The sequence below is a fragment of the Clinocottus analis genome, unplaced genomic scaffold (assembly GCF_023055335.1).
Source record: "Clinocottus analis isolate CAN_PGR_092001 unplaced genomic scaffold, fCliAna1.0.p SCAF_6, whole genome shotgun sequence".
NCBI lineage: Eukaryota > Metazoa > Chordata > Actinopteri > Perciformes > Cottidae > Clinocottus > Clinocottus analis.
This window is the reverse complement of record NW_027176218.1, coordinates 4126002-4148838: the sequence shown is the minus strand read 5'-3', so window position 1 is coordinate 4148838 and position 22837 is coordinate 4126002. Positions and strand designations below refer to the sequence as shown.

General features: G+C 42.2%; 2 protein-coding genes across 3 annotated transcripts; one reads left to right on the top strand and one right to left on the bottom strand.

The window, feature by feature from the left end:
- Positions 1-1982: 1982 nt before the first annotated feature.
- On the bottom strand, positions 1983-10242 carry LOC137804288 (forkhead box protein P2-like). 2 transcript variants are annotated; one of them, XM_068603429.1, is made up of 14 exons: positions 10069-10242; positions 9143-9229; positions 8597-8705; positions 7827-8010; positions 7323-7427; positions 6170-6257; positions 5769-5906; positions 4968-5139; positions 4802-4872; positions 4318-4419; positions 4076-4197; positions 3367-3439; positions 3140-3234; positions 1983-3047 (listed from the first exon to the last, which is right to left on the bottom strand). In XM_068603429.1, exons 1-14 carry the CDS (start codon positions 10159-10161, stop codon positions 2933-2935), a joined length of 1554 nt encoding a protein of 517 aa, XP_068459530.1. In that variant the 5' UTR covers positions 10162-10242; the 3' UTR covers positions 1983-2932. The 2 variants fall into 2 exon arrangements, with proteins under 2 accessions (XP_068459530.1, XP_068459531.1); XM_068603430.1 differs by having other exon boundaries at positions 7827-8007.
- Positions 10243-16603: 6361 nt separating this feature from the next.
- Positions 16604-22138, top strand: ppp1r3ab (protein phosphatase 1, regulatory subunit 3Ab). The gene is given in 5 exon segments (XM_068602146.1): positions 16604-16635; positions 16637-17494; positions 17780-17847; positions 17946-18043; positions 18671-22138. Coding segments are annotated over 5 exon segments (4134 nt in total). The 3' UTR covers positions 21749-22138.
- The last annotated feature ends 699 nt before the right edge of the window (positions 22139-22837 follow it).

Below are 22837 nucleotides of genomic sequence, written 5' to 3'. Positions count from 1 at the left end.
TGAATAAAACAAACAATCCTAGGAGTGAAAGCAATAACTTGCCATACTTTTTGGAAGGATGGGTAAGATGGAAGCAGGCCTTATGGAGAAGAATATTAAATTCAGTTTATTTTGTATCAGAAAAAAATGTTCACAGGGAAAAAAGGAAGAAAACTTCGGGAGAGGATATGCTGATAGTCAAGCAAGGTTTTAGAAATAAATAAATGAAACAATTCTATCAAACACAATGTATAGCGAAAACATTTTCATTAAAGCAAACAGTACCAAACAACCAAAAATGTTCTTTTTACTTAAAAAAAAAAACATTTATGAGCGAAACGTCAACATGCACAAATTAACACTTATTGTTTTATGATTTTATAGTTTAATTAATGTTTGACAAAGAAAACGTACTGCCTGACTACCTACTTATGTATCTATATGGAAGATGTATGTGTGTGTGTATATATATATCTGTAAAATCTTTTCTTTATTTCAAATGATCTGATTTAATTGATAATAATAATGTAGGATAGGAATGTTTTGCTTCTACCTATACGTTTTCAGTCTTTCTGTTTGTTGTATATTATATAGAATAATATTATATTGTATTATAATGATTGACTGAATAAATCACACAAACAAACACATGAGCCATGTTGACCTTTGACACCCATTGACATGTTGTAAAACGTGTTTTAAACACCAAATGTGTCAATCAATCACCAGGTCTGAGTGTGTTTCAACTTTCCAGAACCAAATCAACGCCATCCTCCCAGAAGTGATCAATTAGTGGCGTTTAAGTCTTTGCACGTGCGTCGTCTTGTCTTCCCCACAGATGATGTGTTTGAAGAAATTGGACACACACACGGACAACGACAGCATCATCATCGCGAGCTGACGAGGAGATGAACAGAGGACCGGCCCTTTTCTGATGGGGTTGTTGACTATGTGCTGTCAAAAAAAAAAGTGCAGCGCAGAAGAGGAAAAAAACATGTCGACTTGCCCGCCCCGCGGTGAGTACGCGGCACATCAAAGCAAACGCGTAAGTGAAGCTGTTGAGGTTGTCTCGCGCCGCGCTAACTTCCAGTCAGTGAACGCAGCGCGTGAGCGGCAGTCAGGAGAAAAAAGTGTCATCTAATAGGCTGACGGCGAATCAAAGGAAAGCCCTGAGAGGCAACAGCAAACTTAAAGATAAACTTGTTATCAGCAAAGACAATTACTGACATTAGTCAAAACAGGGAGCTGAGGAAGCGGAGGCCTTTGTTCTGAGTTTGGTGGTGAAGTCTCTTCACGTCACGGCGCTCGTCAGTGGATGAGTAGGTGTGAAGCCGTTGTTTATCCATTCTTTCCTTTTTTTTTCCAAATTATTATTTTAGCATTTTTACATGATGGCGCGATGAAAAGGAGAATAAAGTAAAGACAAACAACCGTAAATATTTGCCAAAGCGTTTAAACACGATCGGTTCTAAGACAGCAATCTGCTTTTTATGTATGATCATGTTAATCGTGATTATTTGTGTTAGGCATTTTTAAGTATGACTTTAATTCATGCATGGTCGTACATGCATATTGACTGTCCTCATATACGACATAACTGCACATACTAACTGCATGCACACATTGCTAGTTAACCATTTATAATTGCATATTGCAGCAATATTGTGCAGGATGTGGATTGCACTGTATATCCAATGCATGTGAATAAATGTTATAAGATCTTATTATATTCACAATTAGAAATAGACAAACTGAGCAACATCACAATGCTACTGCTATTTGCGTTCAGTCAAATTCAGTCATGTTTATTTTGTATTTCAATGCAAAATACCTATGAACGCTCTCACAGGTGTAACCATGCTAGGCTAGCAGTAGCATGTGCTATGTGTTAAGTTTAACTGAACACATGTTTGTTTTTCCAATGCCATTTAATCACAATGATAAAATAAACAGTCATTTAAAAAACAGTTAACATTCACATATATTTATTACATTGCAATCAGACACTTTGGACATTAAATTACAGACACATTTTATGAATACTTGTATGTGCACAGCATCTATTGTAAATACTCAAAACGTTATAAAAGTGGAATGTGTGGAATCCTAATTTCAGTGGAAACAAGTTTTCGCGCAGGAAAACACACACGAGGCGTACAGTGACTTTACTTACGTTTTTAAGAAATGAACATTGATGAATCACGTGTCAACAGCTTCATGTAAAGACAACAGAGAAGCCACAGCACAGACGGCGTGTTAGCGAATATTTCATCAACAGAAAGCCGTCACTAGAAAACATCTCTCTCTCTCTGCTGTAACGTAGCATTCACATTCACCCTGTGCTATTTATTTGAGCTAACACAATAAACACACACACATTCATTCTCTACGTCATATTAAAACAAATATGTCTGTACTTTGCATCATTTACTTTTGTTAAAATTGTGAAAAAGACACAATTTCCTCCAAACTATCAGATCCAAACTATATTTTTGACTGTACGTTCTCCTTTAATGCACTTTTCTTCTCCTTTGAAAAACAAAATTATAATTTTCTTGTATGTATAGATTCAAACACATTAAATCTCATATTGACTGTCATAACTTTTAGTCCATTTATCACATCTTTGAACTATAGGATTTTTTTTTTCAAAATCTCCAGAAAATGATCAAATAACAGGCCGTCACATAAAACTACAGGTGACACTATATTGTACTTTCTTTTCTTGAAATGTTAGAAAAAAGAAACAGTTTTCATGTGTAAAACATATAACCACAATTCGAAATATGTCCATTTTGTGTGTTTGATAAAATCTTGACGTCTTGGTGAGAATTTCCGGCCGCCTGTCAACATGGTACAACATGTAATCTGTGATCTCCGTCCCTGAATGTTCAAAGGAGGATTAATCTGCTGCTTTGCAACAGATTATTTGAAGTCTGACGCCCTTCTCTCGTCATTCAAGGTCAAACAAATGCTCCTCGTCCTCTCCGGGCGCGTCTGGTTTCACTGTTGGCATCAGAGACTCTTGGTCATTCAGATCCAGCGCTTCGTCTTTGAGGAAAAGAGATCTGCGAGGGCATGAACAGCAAAGACATTTCGATCAATTATTTCAACACGTCATAGATTTTTTTGGAGTTCAGATGAAGTAAAACTGGATTACGCTGGAGAGAAGTTTCGTTTGTTGTCATTGTTTGTTGCGTTGCTCTCCTGTATTTGACTCCTGGAGTTTCTTCTAACACACTCAGCTACTGCCGTCTGTATGGAGGAGGAGAAGAAGGAAGAGGGAGGAGGAAAAGAGGAAGAGAAGGAGGAGAAATAATCATCATCAAGCAGTGTCTTAAACAGTTTAAACTCCTCATCATGAAGGTGAACTCTAACTCCCCTCACCTGTAAACTGACATTCAGAACGCTCCCAAAATCAAGGCAGGAGGTCACGGTGCTTTTCATCAGCGATGGACTCCTGTGGAAAACGAAGGGAACAGAATTTAGAAATAGACACAATCCATTTGTGATTCATGGCCAGCAAATCAATACCTTTTATATTATTAAACAAGCCACACAACGTGTTTTGAGGCAAGGTCAGTTATGATGACACATAATCAGGAAGAACCTTGAAACTGTCACCTGTCATATTTATAATTCATCGACTGAGGCCTATTAAGGAAAACACATCGGCACTACGGTGGGTGCAATAATAACAATAATCATAATAATAACATGACACAGGAGTACGTAGTATACTGCACTGTACACAAGATTATGTATATTTATATATAATGTCAATTTTGACTTGATGGCAAAAACATACAGTGTTTTTCTTCATGTCTCACAACTGTGGCGAGGATTTGCATTTTAATTAGCCTCCACTAAATATTAGCGTGCACTTGCACACAAACCGCCGTGATTCTGCTTGAATACTGAAGCAAAAATGGGAAACATTTGAGTATCTTAACTTCGGCACCTTTTTTGCCAATTAAACGGTCTCAATTATCGTCTGGACGAATGAAAGAAATGTCTTAATTATCGTTTTATTTGAAACACCGGATGCAGACACCGGACACCAAACCTGTGCTAAACAGGAAGTCCTCTACCGTACCCTGTGATCCTCTGGGATCTCCTCCTATGGTACTCCATCTCGTCCACCGTCCACACGGCGCCTTTCACATTCTCCACACGCACAAAACACTTGTGCAGGCTCAGGTTGTGGCGCACCGCGTTCTGATCCAGAGAGAATCAGAGGAGCGGAGGAGATGTTACTGAATACATCGGGTACGACACACACTGGGATCACAGAGCTAATTATCTGGAGGGGGGGTGTGTATAAGGGGGTGGCAATACCTTCCAAGTGGCGGCGTTGCGTCTGAAATAGGCAAACGTCCGTGTGAACCAGTTGTATATCTCGTTGAGTGTTAGTTGCATGTCCGATGTTTCCATAATAGCCTGCAGACGCAGAGAAAATTAAAGAAATCAAATTAAAGCCCTGACTTTAAGAAAAGAGGACGCAAAACTCTCATGCAGCCTTTTTATTTTCTTATTCTATGAATAAACCATCTCTTTTTTTAAGCATGAAAAGGGTTATTTTCATCATTGATCAATCTGCCTAAGTATAATTAATCCTTCATCCAATCCATTATTTGATGTTAGAAATGTCAGTAAACAGCCCGAAGCCCACGTTGACCTATAAATAAAACAAATGTTGGTTTGGTGAACACAAAGATATTAAGTTCCCTGTCATGAACCATCAAGTAATCATAATCAAACACGAGCCATCATGCTTAAAGTTCAGTGAAGGAATAAATCTGCTCCACTTCACAGAGCGTACCTGTCTAATCAGCGTCGCGTAGGTGAAAGGCGGTCTGATGTCGGTGTTCTTGTAAAGCTCGTATTCGTTTTCTGAAACGAGACGCAGCGCGGTGAGCGGACGACGTCCTGCCAAGTGTCCGTCCGCCGTGCGAACAACACGCATGACGACATGTATTCGGTTCTACCTGAAGACAGCGAGTAGACCAAAGGGTGATGGCGACGTCTCGCGGCCCCGGCACACGACGCGGCCGACTCGTCCTCGCACACCTGGGATGGAGGCCCGCCGGGGGCCAGAGGCCGGGGGGACGCCTGGGGCGAGTCCGATGGGCTCGGCGAGGGCAGGTCGACCGAGCCGAGCTGGAGGGGACACAAGTTCAACAAAGGGAGCAAGTGGAATGAAAAAAAGGGCAGAAAACAAGAGTGGGAGATTTTCAACGGAGTGTAACAGAGCAATTCGATTCGCCTCCTTAGAGGTGATGCCGCTAATATGGCAAGAGGGAGGAAGCCAATTATTGTTAATTGTAGGGTGAAATTGTTTGGTGAGTGTTTTGATTATGGTGCAATATTTGCAAGATTAACATCTGATTAGCTTCCACATTACGAGAGCATGTCCGCTGTCGGGAAAACACAATGGGCGGCCATCTGGTGCCAACAGCTGGGAGGAAGCGCTCCATGAGAACGGAGACCTCAACAAAGGAAAAGTAGGGAAAGTACTTTGAGAGTTAGCGGCGAGATGATGAAACTTTCTCAAGTGCATTTGTGATTCAATCTGGCATACTTTTTTTTTTGGCCAGGGTTAAATATTTCTGTGAAATGCCAGCTTATGTTTGCTGCTCATCCAACTGCAAAGGTTTAGAAAGGTCAAGTACAGGCTGGTGATATCTACATATGTGCTCCATTTCAGTGCCCCGAAATGTCGAACCCCTTCACGGCTCATTTGTCTCTGTCTCTGTTGTTTCCCTCGGCTATCACTGCACGCCGTCTACCTGGAGCCCGCGGGGGTCGGCCGCCGGGTCGCGTTGTGGCAGCCGAAGACTCGCGGGCGCAGAGATCGACTGAGACTCCAAGGATGGCAGATGCAGGTGAGCCATCATCGCTCGCAGACGCTCCCGTTCTTTGCAGAGCTGTTAAGGGGAGATGAAGGAAGAGAGAGGGTGAGAAGAGATCAGAGAGGATGATGTCGCTTCAGAACCACTGAACACTGTGAGATTGTTGATATGAAACGCTGTGAACCAAACACATTTAGCAAAATGCATTTTCTTTAAGGGTCAAATGCCAGAGAGGAGGTTGGCTGAACATGAAAACTGTATATTTATCATGAGCACACTAATATTGCCTGACTACAATATGAGCCGCAGCTCCAGCGTTTCGTCTCTCCAGGACTCACCTGAAGCTCAAGTTGCTGCACCACCTGCATCTGGACTCTGCACTGCGCTGTGCTTCTGTCATCCAGAGTGTGCTCGCTGCCTATGTGCCTGAAACACACAAAAGGGCCGTTAAACGAGTGCGCCAGGAAAAATCTGTCAATTGAGTAACTTATACTCTGAAAAGTCTTGAGCTTTGTAGAAACAGCAGCTACAGTCGGCTTGGATTCACAGCACCTATGTTCGCGGTAAAAAAAAAACATTTATGGAAAACTTCATTCAAACCACTGGCGGTCAGGAATTTCATGATATTTTTTTGGCTAAGTGAGGATTATACCAAGCATACTGAACATTAGCAGAGACGTTGATGATGCTCAAGCGGTTTGAGAGGTTTCTCTGAATGTTTTGACGTGACGTGTTTGTTTTTAATCGTCTTTTTTTTCACCATTTAAATACATAGGAATTGCAATGAGTGACTTATTAGCCTCAGTTTGTGCTTCTTATGTATTATCCTTTACATTTTAGTCACTGACATAAGCATTAGTTCATGTGAAAGATACATCCAGAGCAATAATTTGGCCAAAAATTTTGAAAAGAATTCCCAGAATTATCAAATATCACATCACCTGCTCTATGAAAACAATGTTTTTGATCCTGTTTCCCATAATTCCCTGTGGACAAAGATGGTAGCGGGGAATGACATCAATCCTTATTATCAGTTAAAGTATATTTTATCTCAATTATAGTTATTTTCTATTTTAATACACAGAGCTATGTTTACATTTGTCTTGTGTCGTAGGAATTGAGCAAGGAAAAATGTAATTTATGGCTACGTAAAGATTTTTAAAATCGCAATTTTACGAACTGGTGTGTAGCGGGCAGATTGTTCTTTATCCAGATGTTTATAAGAGTTCTTGATGACTCATAAAATCCTTTTTTGTAACTGTGGCATGACCTACTGCGTTTTTCAAAGATCGCCAGAGATACATCTTTCAAAAAAAGAAAATGGATGCATAGCTCCGAGACTTGAATGTAATGATGAAACTGTCAGGGCCTCCTTTCAAGCCCCCAGGCGTATTTCATACTGAAAGATTTTCACTGTAGTTTTCCTTTTAAAATCATGAACAGAAAGGTGCAAAGAGTCCGAACGCATTAGGGTTGAGAATTAAAACCTACTTGATGAACTGGCTGAAGTTATCACACGACGACTCGCACCCGGGCCAATTACACACACCGTGAGCGTAGAGGGAGTGTGTGGCGGCGCGATCAGCTGTGACAGCACTGGAGTGAAAGGATTGTCATGATTAAAAACCAGAGCAGCCAGACAACAAGCAAAAAAGCAGCAATAAAACAGATATAAAAGCGTTTTCATCTCTTTTTTTTCAGGTGGCAGAAAATGACAGAGAGAGGTGGAGGGGAGCAAGTGGAAAACAAATGGAAAACTATTTACTTTTGATTTGGGACATGTATTCATGTAAACTTCTTTTACCACTTCAGGTGGTGGAACACAAAGCAAAACAAACAAGACAAAATATATCGTCCCGAGGGGAATTAGTCTCGGCTGCTAAAGCAAACAGCCGTTCCTTGAGAAAAAGAATGACAAGTCTTTTGATGTTTAGGAAAAAGCATCGTCGTCTCGGTTCTTACAATCAGTTTACGGCACCAACAGACGGATCGTACCATTCTGCCCTGTGAGAAGGAGGAGAAGACGCCGGCTGGTCGCCGGTCTGAATCCCTGTGACTTTGGTTGACGCTGTGTTGTTGGAGGACAAGTCCTGGTTGCTCTTCGATGTGGTTTTCTCTTCAGTTATTCCATTTGTGAGCTCTTTCCATATGTGCTGCATCTCTGCAGGGCTGAAACCTGCTAAAAACATTTCAGAAAAACATAGAGTATGTTGTAAATATAGGGTTTTTCATGCAACAATTGCAACACAAATGCCTCCTTAGTTATCTATTCAACACCCATTAGCAGCAACTAAATGGCGTATTTATCCTGTTATTATATTTACTCGATAACGAGTTTCTTTGTGCTTTTCACACCTGCACTTTTTTAATAACGGCAACTCTTTCTCGTGACCTCATGTCGCCTCCTTCCTGTAATCCAGGAATAATTATCACAGCTTGAAAATGAGCAAGGATCAAATTTCTACTTTTAGGTTTTCCACTTTCATCGTCGTCTCTTTTGAGTATCGTGCAGTTATGTAAGACAAAATCAACAAGAAACTAATCATTCCGTGCGGAGGTCTCTGTGACCAAATCGTGTCCTTGTTTGTCTATTTGTGTGTCCTCGTGACATGATGCAACTTTAACCTCAGAGTACAACACAACAAAAATACCGATTCCGGACATAAAATTGAAACACATGGTACATTAAAAAAGAAAATTAAAAAAAATTAAGCAGCTGACACTGTTTTCAGACACTGCTAATGAGGGAGAAGAAACATAGTGACCTGGAGAGAGGGCAGGAGAGGACAGGACCGGCCTCTGCAACCGGAGGAGCTGCTGCTGTTGCTGCTGCAGCTGGAGGAGCTGCTGGAACACCAGCTGCTGCGCAGGGAGCTGGAGGAAGGGAAGGGGGAGACAATTTCACACAAGGGTGAGCTGGTATTCATGTAAAAACTGCTCACGGTTTGCTTTTTTCCAGGTTTTGATCCTGGGTTAAAATACGTGGCATGTATAATGCACCTTTTTATAAAATCACTTTTGATACAAATCATTGTTCTTCAATCTCAAAAACAAGTGACAAAACATGTTAACATGTTTCCTCTTAATTGAACTTTTCTGATGGATCCCTTGCCTTCCATTTAAATTATAACCTGTATAACTTTCAGGATACTAACACCAGGATACTGTTATTTAATTTATTTAATTGCATCGATCTTATTCAAAAGAGCTTCTATGCCAGGATGGCTATGTAAACTTTGTTCAAAACCAGTTGAACAAACTAGAAAAAAATTAATTAGTTTTAATAAAACAGACTACAGATAACTACTTACCTCTCTGGCTTTCTTGCTGGGCTTTTGTTGAAGCAGCTGCAGATGAATCTGCTGTTGTTGCTTCTTGTAAAACTCTTTCAGATGTTGCTGGAAACAACAGTGACGTTACAATAACATTATAATTATTATAGATATTTGCGTAATTCTCAAACAACGTACAGTGTAATATATAAAAGAGTTAAGATACAGTAGCCATTAGTGAAAACATCTCTGCATCCCTTAAATCTGTCTCTAGAGAGGTTCAACACATTTTCCCTTTGGTGACTGTCATCAACAAATTTCAAAATTGAGGTATAAGGTAAAATACAATTACACTATTATTGTTATTTAAAGATAGGACAGAGTTAAAGCTCAGTGGGTGAAGTCAAAAACACACGAAACAATGAGTATATATTATTTGTTTTGTTTTATTTAGCCCGAGCAGACCAGTTTGCCTCAGCAGACTTACGTTAGCTAACAACGCTAACATAGCTTAGCTTTGTGAAGTAGCTCCTATCATTGGAAGATTAGCAGCTAATGCTAGGCTAACTGTCTGACTGACTGTCACAGTAACTAAACCAAAATTACCAAACCGTATAATTGAATTGCTTGGGTTTGAGTTAGACATTCTTGCTGAACACTTTTGTGCATTAATATAAGCCAGAAAAAACATTTGCCCGTAAGAGTTTTGTTTTTGCGTGGAAGCTTGCTAGTTTGCTAATTTACTCCATAGCTAACTTTAACTTAGCTCGGTCTGCGTTTCAACTTTAAGCTAATCAACATTAATGTTAACATCTTTCTGCATCCACACCTTTTGTTTCAATAGTTTTAGTCCAATAACGAACAACGTTTTTTTCTTCCTGCACTGTTATAGTCCAGTTAACCACAGTGCAGGGTATTTCTATTATTAATATTAGCACCAATGCATATTAGTATTGCATACATACCTGCTGCAGCAGAAGGGCTTGTTGCTTCTGGTGGATCAGAGCCTGCAGCTGGTTGGGGGACAGCAGCTGCTGCATCTGCCGAGGAGCCATCATAGCCAGAAAAAGCTTTGAGCAGAAGAGGAAAGATGAAATGATTAAGGACCACAGTCTACAGAGGGAAGGCAAGAGGACGAGTGAGCGAGGCAGAAGGCAAGTGTCAAGTGTTCAACAGTAATAACCAGCGAATGGGATTCTTTCCAATCCAATTACAAAACAGTGCTGTCAACCTTTTGTGAACATCATCATGCTGGATTGTGTCATTGACCGTAAATGAGATGGGAGATAGGCCGACCAGTTAATTAGCAACACAATTACATGCTTGTTGTGACTCCTAATAGAAGTGTACGGATATTAATGAAGGCAAACACCCGCTGAATAATAACTGATCTGCACTGGTACTGATTGAGTGACAAATAACAGAGCGGCTGTCTCCTTTTGTATTCAAACCCAGGCCACAGCAATTGCCATGAATGCATTAAAGAAACAACACTTACATATTTAACATGCTGTATTACAAACACTGCCAAAAACAATATTAATGCTTTCAATTGATTGCTTGGGAAAACAAAAATGTAGTATATGAACAATATGTTGTTGTTTTTTTGTAGATATAAAATGTCACTTGCTGTATACATACATGTGTAAAAGCTGTGACTGGGTTTCAGTGAAGCCTTGAGTCTATAATGGAGTAAAATATTAGCAGCTTGCAGGATGGAGTGAAGAGAGGAACCCGTCAGGGACCTCAAGTCTGTCATTTGTGTCATCAGATAATACCTTTTTGATTTTTAACCAGACTGATAAAATAACTAAAGAGTTAAGAACAGTAGGAATGAGATCACAGATTTGCCCTTCGGCACAGCGGGTGTAACCATGCGCATTTCATTTGATCATCCATCTATGAATCGTTTTTATTGTTACGATAGTCGACTTATTCAGTAGTCGATTGTCAGATTTGACAATTTGAAAGACTTTACATTTACAGCATTTACAGCCTCCTAAATGTGAGGATTTACCGCTTTTCTGGTCAAATTCTATGTATTTATAGAAAAATGAAAGAATAGCACAGAGAAAGTGGTGGTGGAATGAGCAAAACATGTACAACATTTAATTGACTATTTGCTTTTATTTGGCTATTTGCATGTATTTGACTATTCACACTTTTATTTAAATACACAGAGAAAGGTCCTACCAATGTGAAGAAAGTGCAAAAACTAAATCTTATTCAACTCACCAAACTAAACTTGATGAACAAATCAGGTATTTGCTGTACCATCCAATAAACCTATTGTGTCGACTGCTTTTAAAAATGCATCGGGTACATTAACGTATACCTAAAGCCCTACCCCACCACATACCTATTTAATTCACCCACAATTTAGTGAGACATCACAAGCAGTTTAAAGAGGTCACTTTGGGATCTGAGAAATGGGGATTTTCTGACAATGTAGTCATTTAAAATTAAAACAATTGGTAATTGCCACTCCAGTCTGACCCTTTTTAAAAAAAAACTTTTCTGTGTGTGTAGTTTTAAAAGAAGGCACTGACATACAGCCGGCTTCATTATCATGCTTTACAAATCTCTGAGAAACCATTCGTGGTGTGTGAACTGGATGCTACAGCTAGAAGAGAAATCCATTACAGACGGAGGTCCTTCTCTTTCATTAAAAGAGGAAACTATTCTCCACTGTAAATGGTCTTCATCTGTAACATTTTGCAGAGTTTGCAGGTTGAAAAACTTTCATATCACAAGCTTTTATTATATGTTTTGAAGGCTGAAATCACACTCTCTTGCAGACAGGCTGCGTCGAATCGGTGGCGTTATGACATTATTACATTATGACCTGATGTTTTCTGAAAATTACTCAAAAAATAGCATGTTTTAAAAGTTCTACTGGCACGGTTGCAGACAGTGCTAGCAGACCCTTTACCGTGTTTCCAATGTGTTATTTTTTTGTAGGAGTCACAAGTTGAGTGTGTTGCACAGGCTTAGAAAGTGAATTAAGAAGAAAAGAGCACAGCAAAACTTTGATGGAAATGGCGGTTACCAGGCGTTCATTAGCTTGTCGTTTCACTGATCCCCTAGATTAAGATTCCCGGGGACAGAATCACAACAGGCAACCATAAAATTGTGTTGGGTCATGCTTATTTGCCTTTCACTTGCATGTGTTTGGCCCAGGTCTGTGGACAATTATTCCTCCCTGACTCTGACTCACAAACTAATAATGAAGGACAAACAGAGTTCTGCGTGTCGACTCCCAACCCGGATCAGATCTCATATGAAAAAGCCCTGCCACTGTCAACAGAGCTGCAGGCTCCCCGAGTTCGCTGTCCTGTCAGAGGACGTCCAATATAGAGCCGTCGCGTGGTGTTTCTCCTGACATCTGTTTGCCAAAGACGGTTCTATTTCCCGCTTATGAAGAGGAGGATGAGGGGGGAGGTTGGGGAGAGAGAGGTGGATGAAGATACCTGTTTATGGTGGAGACTCTGCCAGTTTTCCGCACTCACTCCGCTGCAGGAGTCCCCATTAGCTACTCTCTCTCCTGCACCGGTGTCGGTGTGACTGAGGAGGCTGCTGGCTGGGGTTTGACGGGCTGTCGCGGGGCTGAGAGGAGACTCAGGCATTCCAGCTCAGGTCCTAAAAGAAAACAGTCAACCTTAAATAAACTGTAAGACTCCAAACACTGCAAATACAGTTCAGCATCATCGCTGATGTACACCTTGTGTGTGTGTGTGGCTTTTGGGTTAACGACACAGCAAGATCAAAAATAGCAAAGATAATGGTGCTTTTGGAGGTGCTGGCTAATAGGAGATACAAAGAGAAACTAAATGAAGTGAAAAACTTCTCTGCAGTTAATGCAAGGCTTCACATGTGATGGAATTCAACAAAATCACAAACTATGATGTTAATACAGGTATGATTTGCATGTGAGACTTTAGTTTTGTGTGAGTGGAAACAGCAAAGCAGCATTAATATTTTAGAATGAGTCATTTACATTTACAAATACCAATTTATGGGAATCAAAATCATCCAGATGTCATGCACACATGACATAACTAACAAGTTTACGGTGGGTTCTTAAATAAAAGTGTCCAAATGCATACAAATATTTTTTGATATGTCGAACATGCATATGACGGTTATCGTCGCTTTGCTCAAGCCAGTGATATTTGACACAGAATGTAGTCGGTAAATGTATTTGCGGCTCTTTAGTGGAAGGGCGTGAAGCTCCAGGAAAGCTTGCATCGATATTGTACAAATACTACTTTTTGCTTCTTTTTTTAACTTATCTCGGCAGTGCATGAAGAAGAAATATAAAACGTAAAAAGAAGATCCACATATTTAAACAAAAGAGCTTTAAAAGGCACCCTACTACCTCTGCGACTGAGCACAGACGAGAGTTTAACTTTAAGTATCGCCTCCTAAAAACACACAAGAAGTCAAACCTCTTCAAAGCTTTCAGACTCCTCTATTTCTGTCAGAATTGTATGAAAGCTACATACCGTGAAGGGGAAATATTGTCGAATTTAGAGCAGCCAGGCAGTGTTGATGTCTCCAAGTCATCCAGTTTTGAAGTGAGGATGGGAGAGATCTGATGGAGTTGTGCGTCTACCTGAGGGGGAGGAGCCACAGTGTCTGTCAGTGAGCTAAACAGTGAGAATAGCTGTTCATCACCAGGATGTGCAAAACAGGAAAATCTGCTTGAGCCGTGAATAATTTGTCGGCTCCAAAAAAGTTTACCCGCTGTGTGTTTTCACATTTGTCGTGGTAATTTGTTTCCAACGTTTGAAAAAAGGTCCTCTACATTTTGCATGATCAATAAATATCACGTCTATCAATAAAGATGATAATCTATTTATAACATACATAGGGGGGGGGAAACAGTTGTGCTTTCCAGTCGCCTATTTTGCAGGCATTGCTTTTGTTTGTACATATTCATAGACATAAACAATGCAATAAAAGAGATAAATTCCTGAAAACAGGCATCATTTACTGCCTTTCATGATTTAAACAAAGGGTTCTCTTTGAGACAAGATAAGTATAGTTGTCTGTGACTTTATTTAGATATGCGTCAACAAGGAAAAGAGCTCCTCGGCCACACAACTGTCAAACTGTTATCAAAGCGCTATTTACAGTAGTGTCGGCACTTTCATTTGAATAGCACATCAGTACATCTGTTAAAAATAAATAAAGTGTTTTAATTTTGGCTGTTGATAAATGCAATGTACCCTATTGTGTCAAACTTCAACACAACAACTAAAATTACTCTTAACTTTGTAGAGAACACGTCTGCAGTCATGTCTTCATGTTTTTAATCATTTCTGTTTTGTGTTTTTACTGTTTTACTATTTGTTTATACATTTTTATAGTATTTTTATCCCTTCTTCTTCTTCTTCTTCTTCTTCTTCTTCTTCTAAGCATTACATTTCTTACACTCCTGCAGTGGCTTCCTGTAATGTCAGGTCGTTATTTCAAAATATCTTCTACCGAGTGCAAATACATGATGAAGGACGACGATGAGGACCTGAGGCCAGGCTGCTCGTAGCTTCAGGAGAAATTCATGAGACGAGAAGGGACATCAAGGTAAAGAACAGAAAATACGTCCTTTTATATTGTTGCTCACGCACACAATGTTAAGTGTTTCTCTCTCGCCATGGAACAAGAAGGAAAACATAACACTGTGTACACAACAACAGCGTAACACACGTTAAAGGTGCAGCTATTTACATGTTGTAGATGTGGATTAGTGCGGTACGTTTGGATATGACAGAGCAATTAATGATTGAAATGTAGATATTGTTACCAAGGTAACTTTCTGCCACCTACTGGATTAGTATTTACCTGCCCTTCTTTTTTTATTGGAAGAGAAACGTCATGTACATAGTCAGAAACAGGTACTAAAAAAAATCCATGCCGTGCCTTTTCTTTATGCTGCGTTGAGGCATTTCAGGAATGTCATTAAAAGTTGACTTTGAAAGTTAAAGGTCTTATCACCTCTTTGACTGCCGGAGTCAAACACCAGGATCCAGGGAACCTGAGCTGTTGCTCTGGTGGTGTCGTGAACCTGCTGTCCAGCTGGGGTCCAGTCCAAATAACTCATCTGATACCTCCTTTGTTCCTGCTCGGGGGGCCTTGTGGCTGCACACAACCTAAATATCTGCTCTCATCGAACCTGTTCCTGGAAGCAGCTGGTCTCCGACCAAGGCAGACACCCCTCATCTTTGTCACCTCTCCTCCTCTCCCGGGCCTTGTAATAGCTGAAGTTCCCCCAGTGATGGTCCCGACCGCCCTCGCCGCGGCACCACCTTCACAAAGCAGCCTTTCGCAGACAAAGTTGTGCCGCACCTTGTTCCTCCAGACCAAATCTCTTGAGGTAAGGAAGCGCTCCCTCTTTGCTCTGTAGCTGGACGCCAGGTTGGGTTTTCGTGGACGGGGAGGACGCGAGGATTCAGGGTGATGTCCGAGAGGGAGAGCTTGGAGAAGAACTGTGTGTCCTAAGAGGAGCTGATTGTGTTATCTAGAGGATGAGATGAGTTGGCGAGGACGCTCTCAAAGCTACGGACAGCATCTGCCATCGTTGCAGCCGTTTCTTGTCCTATAACTTCCCTGCATGCTTCGCTTCCCTCGTAGATGTTTTTCTGAAATCACATCCCTCTTTTTCTTCTTTCATGTATGAAGCATCTGAGAGACCTTGACTTCTTCGTCTTCTCTCTGTTTTCATTGATTGTTCTCTGTTCCTCGTATCAGATCCCGCTGCTTCCTTCCTGTTGGACAAAATGCCAGACAAAACTATTATCTTCCGAGACAGCCTTTACATGCCTTTCATAACCAATTCAGGAGGCGTTCATCACTCTTTTGCGTTAAGAGACACAACACTCTTTACTCACTGTAAAAATATGTATGTTATTTGCTCCGTAAGATTGAGGACTAACCGCTTTGGTCATGGCTGGAGCTGGACATGCCACTTTGTCACAGCTGTGGCATAAACGCAGGAAATAGTACAAACACGAGATCAGTCTTCACGTGTTATACGCAGTTAAAAGAAGGAGCTCGTGTGGAATGGTTGTTTCTTTTTCACAGTTATTGCGCCATCAGAGAGTCAGGGGTGGGATCAGGTCAAGATTATTTATTATTGGAGGCCTAAAACGAATACGCAGGCTATTTGTTCTGTTTCAGACCTCATGTGGCCGATTGTGGGCCAAAAGCAACAAAACACAAATAGCTGCCGTGGTAAATCCCATGCTTGTTATACGAATAACATTACGACTCTCCAGGGAGACATTGCAGTTACATAAGATCAATGTTTACAAAACATGTGGTGTTGGAGTCGTTTTGCTGTAGGATAATGAGATGATTATCAATCTTTATTGGAGATTATATCACACAAACTCTGTTCTTCAAAGAGGCACGAGGATGATATGTTCTACTTCTGAGTTTAGACTACTGTACATAGTTTGAGTTCCCTCCGGCCTATTTATAGTGTTGGCCCTCGCAACAATGTCATCTGTAACTCGACTCCATCTGTTAAGTCATGTTGAATGTCAGTTGCCAGAAGCAGACGCTCTGCAGTTCACTTCCCGCTGACTCTCCTACAGAGAGCTCTATGGAGTCCGTGGGACAACCGGGCCCTTCTGGGGCCTGCAACCTCTTAGAGGTGCCAGGCTTCGACCCGCTGGAAGTGGACGACGACGAGTGGGAGATGGTGAGCGGCATCAGGCCCAAATCTTCTCCTCGCCCTCGGAGAAGGAGCTCCGACAGCGACGAGGACTCGGAGCCCGAGCCGCCCCTGTCCGGCTCCAGGAGAGTGTCCTTTGCAGACGCCAAGGGCCTCAGTTTGGTGCGCGTGAAGGAGTTTGACACGTGGGATGTACCCAAGCTGCCAGAAAGTGACTCTTCTCAGGCCGCCGGTGTAGATTCAGAGGTGTACTTCCTATCGCCTCTCACTTTCTCCCTTCCGCTGTCGGCCGAGGAGCTGGTCGTCAGAGTCCGAGAGCGGAAACTGGAACTGGAGACCATCGAGTTACTTCCGGGGTCCACGACACTGAGAGGAGTGATCCGTGTCCTCAACGTCTCCTTCGACAAAGCGGTGTTCGTCCGAACCACTTTGGACAACTGGTCGAGCCACTTTGACCTCCTGGCGGAGTACGTGCCCGGTTCCAGTGACCGACTGACGGACCGTTTCTCCTTTAAGCTCACCCTGGTGCCCCCGTTCGGAGAGGCGGGAGCCCGAGTGGACTTTTGTCTGAGATATGAGACACCGGTGGGAACGTTCTGGAACAACAATAACGACAGGAACTACGTGCTGTTCTGTCACCAGAGAGCGAGGGAGAGGAGAGAAATGTCCCAGCAGGAAAGAGTGAACAAAAAAAGCTGCCTTAAGACTTTCAGGTGAGGAGATAATGTGTTGAGGATTTCTTAAAGCTCAATACCAATGAAGGGACTCTGTGAGGTCTGTGTTTTCTCTAAGTTTGAACTGGTGCCACAATCCTTTACGTTATAGCTGAATGATGGATTGAAAACAGGTGGTGAGGTGCGGTGGATGTGCAATCGATCCAGGCTTCCTTGCACAACTAATTGAAATGTTTTTTGCTACTTTTCAAAAGGATTGATTAAAGTATTTCAGAATTGTGGTCACATAAAAGTCTGAACGGTCCCAATGTCATTGATTCACAGTCAGAGCCTCTCCGTCGTGGGAAACATTTCTGCTACAGAAGCTTCCTCTCAGGAAAACATTTCAACAGGTGAATATTTATTCTTCGGGTTATGATATTAAGAAAATGATTGCGGAACGTAGAAAGACACGGCTGTAATAGTGCATTTACATGTCTCTTTTCTGCAGATGTTTCACAGCATGGAGAGACAGCGGACGCCGTGAAAGTCGAGCAAATCTCTGATGGCCAGTCAGGAACTTCGGAGGAGGATCGACAGAAATTACTGGCGAGTAACAATAAAAAAAAAACACAAATACTTCACCTTTCTGTTTCTTTCTGCGGGCAACAGTCCAGTTTACTAATACATTTGTTGGTCTTGCTATCGCTTCAGTTCAGTAAATGTGTGCTTGAAACTCATGTGAATTTGCAAGTTAAGAAAGCATCAAACTAGACTGATAAGTTACTTGAGCTCTAACACTACAGGTTATTTTTCATTGATGAAACAATCTCCTATTTTCTAACTTGATTGGACAGGTTTGACGTATTATTGGCCATGAAAGCAAGCTGAAAGACACCATGATATGTCTGCGAGATACATGAGTATCGGGAAACCTTAAATGACCTCCAGTGCATTTTTTGAGAGAATATCACATGACCAGGACTTGAGTGACACCGTGCAGCTAAAGAACACTCAGTGGGTGCAGTTTGCACTTACTTAGTGTCTTTTATGCAGGCTATTTTATGCAGGCTATTTTAACATCTTATCAGTTTGTATTTAATCATAAATAGAGTTTTTACAAGCCTGTTTGTGTGTGAGATACAATTTGAAGTCACCCTACTCCCTTTTTTACTTCAAACAGCAACTGTTGTGTGAGCAAACTAACATGAATCTATCCCTGTTGTTGATGGACAGACCGAGAACAGGCGGAACAGCATCCGAAGAAGTTGCAGAAAGTCTGCACGGATGGATCGGGTGAGGGACTACTTTTCTCAGAGAAACGGAGGAGCGGACGGCACAGAAAGAGATGAATCCCCTCCAGAGGCAAACCAGGCTGCTGCAGAAGAAACCTCAGAGCAAGAGCACTCAGACGTGCCGTCACTTCCTGACGCGAGCAGTAAGTCAGAAGGTTCTCGTTTTAGTTCGGAAACTTCGGAAACATGCAGCGAACCTCTCGCGGATACATCACCAGCTCACGGAGACGCGTCTGGCGGCGAGACGGATCAATCCCAGAGCGTCAATTTGTCTGACTCGGCCACGTTACCAGGAGGTGAGAGAGCCACGGTTATCCCAGACAAGCCATCAGATGATGAACCTGCTTCTGAGGAATGCCAAAATATCAATAAGTCTGTCTCAAAAGCTGAGGAATGCAGTCAGAAGCAAGACCCGAGTTATGAATGTATTAGCAACATTGCAGCTCAACCAGCTGACAGTGAGATTGCAGAAGGAAGCAGTGAAAGCCTTGATACCCAGACCAACAGCTTCTCATTTGGTACTGTGGTGGCGCCGTTGTATCATCAGCTGTTTGGCAGGGTAGGAAATGAAAGTGATTGGAGAAATCCAGTCCAGGCTGCGCTGCATGCTGGAGACTTAAGTTACCATCACCCTGAAAGAAGACAGACTCGCTGCTCTGTTCCATCAGACGCTCGAGGGAACAATGCCGAAGAGCTTAAGAGTCAGGAATCAAACCAAGAATACTTAGGTACAAATAGTCCTCCTATGGAAAAAGAAGAAACAAGTTTGAGCGTGACAGCGAACGACATCCACGCAGAAGCTCAGCGGGATCCAGATGATAACATGCGTTCAGACCAGAGACGATCAAATACATCTGAGGTTCCTAAAGCTATTCCTGGAGGCACGGTAGCGCAGCCACATGCTGCAAACATTTTAAACACAGATTTGTTGGAACCACAAAAACCCGCTGAGAGTTTACCTCTCCAGGGAGAAGCGCGGGAAGACAATCTGACCTTTGACCTTAAACTGCCAGAGCCTACACGTACGCAAACTAAAACTAATCGAGATGAAACGCTTGCAGACAGCAAAACACAAGAAGTCACGTGCTCGTTTATGTCACTTCAACCTCCTGGGAGGGTATCAGAGCACGTTGGCGACGAGACGGGCCGACGTGGCAGCGGCAGGGGAGCGGACGACTGCGAGCTTGTCCACGAACCGAACAAAGAGGAAGACGTTTGCGAAACAACCGCTGCCGTTTCAGAGGAGGATGAAGCGGTCGAAGCTTTACACCATGTGAAGCCTAAACACACGAGTAATTCAGCGATGGAAGAAACGGAGATTAGCGACGTTCCTTCCTTTGACATCGTGGAGGAAAAGGACGTCACAACGCCTCAGATACCTCTCGAGACTAATAATGTGGAGGAAGGAAATGAAGTGGTGAACAATTTGCCCAAAGAAGAAACAAAACACTCGGCTGAAAAAGAGCCAATCGGTGAGGTCGCTGGGGCGACGGCGCATTATCACATGGGTGACATGTTCGTGGAGCTCGAAGACGACGACGCGCAAAACATCGAGCATCGTGAAATAGAAGCCGGCGTCGCCAAACAGGAGGATTCTTGTTTTGCAGACACTCCTGTGGTGAACTGGGAAATGATGGTTGAAGAAGAGGAGAAAAGCATATTAACAGATGAAGAGGAAAGTGAGACCACGCACTCACACACAGTAGGACAGTTGGAGGACGCAGAGACATTAGAAAACAGAAATACAACAGAGGCGGAAAAAGAGGACAAAATGGTTTGGGAGATTACAGCTGCGAGAGAGAAAAAGAACGGGGCGGAGGATGTAGATGTTTTAGAGGTCAAGCAGAAGATTGGAGAGGAAATTGGGGAGATTATGGCAGGAAAAGACAGGGAGGAAGTTGCAAAAGCATATGTTCAAGCCACAAATGAAGCCGCAGAAGAAGATCTAGCTGAGGAGATTGAGGAAGAGAAACAAGAGGAGACTGAGCTGGAGGACGAAAATCACTTTGCAGGGATACATGAGGTCAATATTGAAGAGACAAATGTCCAAAATGAAGAGGATTTGGAGGAGGGGGAAGAAATGGAAATAGACCTGAGCGATGACGATGAAGCAGGTGTGGAGTGGGAGGATCAGGAGGTAGACGTAGAAGAGGAGAATCCAAATTACAAGGAGGAATGTTGTGTTGTTGAAACGGCAGAGTCAGAGATCACAGACGCAGATTCAGAGATCATGACGAGAGAGGACGGGCAAAAGGAAGCGGGCTGCTTTGAAGTAAGGTTAGACCTTCCACAGAACAAGGTCAGGGACGGTTTATCTGCTCCGGTGAACAATGTGCAGGTCAAGAGAGTAATTGGCAGAGAAAATGGCCGCACCCCGGCTGAAATGCATCTTTGCGAAGAGGTCGATTTTGAGAATGTTCCACGTGACCTCACGGAAGCTGCGGGAGATGAGAGCGAATCCGTTGCCGCCGAAGGAAGTTCGCTCATTCCGACGTACGAACCTGAAAACGATCAGTCGAGCCGCGACAGCGATTCGGCAGAGTCCGACTCGGACGACGAGGTGGAGCTGTACATGCATTGCCTCAGGGCCGTGCACGCCGGGGAGCAGGCCCAGACGGACAGGAACAAGGACAGCAAAGTAAGGCCTTCTATAGGCAGATGCAAGCCGCTGGCCACACGGATGCCATCCATCAGCGAGTCTCAGGATGAAGAACAACACCCCGGCCGCCTCTTGGACACCCCTGAGGACACGGAGACAGCAGACGTCCAACCCACAGCTGCAGCGTCAAACGGACACGAGAGCATCGATAGAAACGTTTCATGGTGGCAAGAGACTTTTTCCTGCAGCAATATCTCAAAAACATTGTTATACGCCACCTTGATGGTGGTATTTTTAGTTGTGGCCTACCGTTATGACTTTCTTGCCTGTTTTGGGCTCTACTTGATATCAGTGGTTTGGCTCTACTGTCAAGGAGAGAGGCAGCCAAAGCAACAACAAAAAAAGCACAGAATAGGTTGAATTAAACCATAAACTGTATGACGATCATGCCATAATTTGATAGTTTGCGATTATCTTAAGGTATTTTAACGACACCTAACAGGAATGTGCTACATAGAAGAAGAATAAACATGCAAAAGTGAATGACAATGGGTATTCATTTCAAGTAAATATGACGCATATCAGAATAAATGCTGTATATTCCCTATGGGAGGATGCTAACTCTTTGCTGTCAAGAGTATGAACCAATTTTCTGTATTCTTTACTGTACATAAGACTTAGACAACAGACCATTGCTCACACTGATCAGCTCTGCGGAACGTTAACGCACCCTTGAAGGTGCAAATGAAACCAATCGGTGTGTCGTGATGCCACTTGTCGATCACTTTGTTTTTGTAGGGTATATTTAGTTTTCATGGAATTAATAAATTGTACTCGACAAATAATTAAATGTGGACAATGGCTTTTATTCGCCTTTACAATGCTGATAGTAGCCGGCTCAGAGTGCATATAAGATCATCTTAGTTTAGCGTGCTGACAAACAGCTTTTCTTCTTTACTGCCAGAGTATGTATGTGAAATCTCACATGATGATGCTCTATATATATACTAACGTTACAATTTTTTTATATGCTGTAATTGCATACCACCCATGACAGTGCAACAAGCAGGCGTATCTGCAGCTAAAAATAAACATGCTGTTAGCATCATGTGCTGTGTGTGAGTTTTGGATTAAGAGTGGTTATGCAAAGACAGTATGGATAAAGCTTTAGCTACAACTCGATGTCTTTTCTTCACACCAAATCCAACATTCGACAAAAGCAACATGAAAACTGTAAAATTATTAAAGATTTTTTTCATATTATTTTTTGACCAGTCATGTTAACGTTGTCTCACGAGAACAATGAAAAGGACTTGGAAATCTGTCTTTGTCAATGTGGGGACCACATAACACTGGCACCAGTGGGTGGCACTATACACACATTACAAATACAAATACAATTTGATACACAAAAATTAAATACAATATTTCAACAACCTACAAATAATCCTTTATGAGCTGTACAATATTTGCTTTTTGGTATGGTTATTTTGACTTCAAATGAATAGA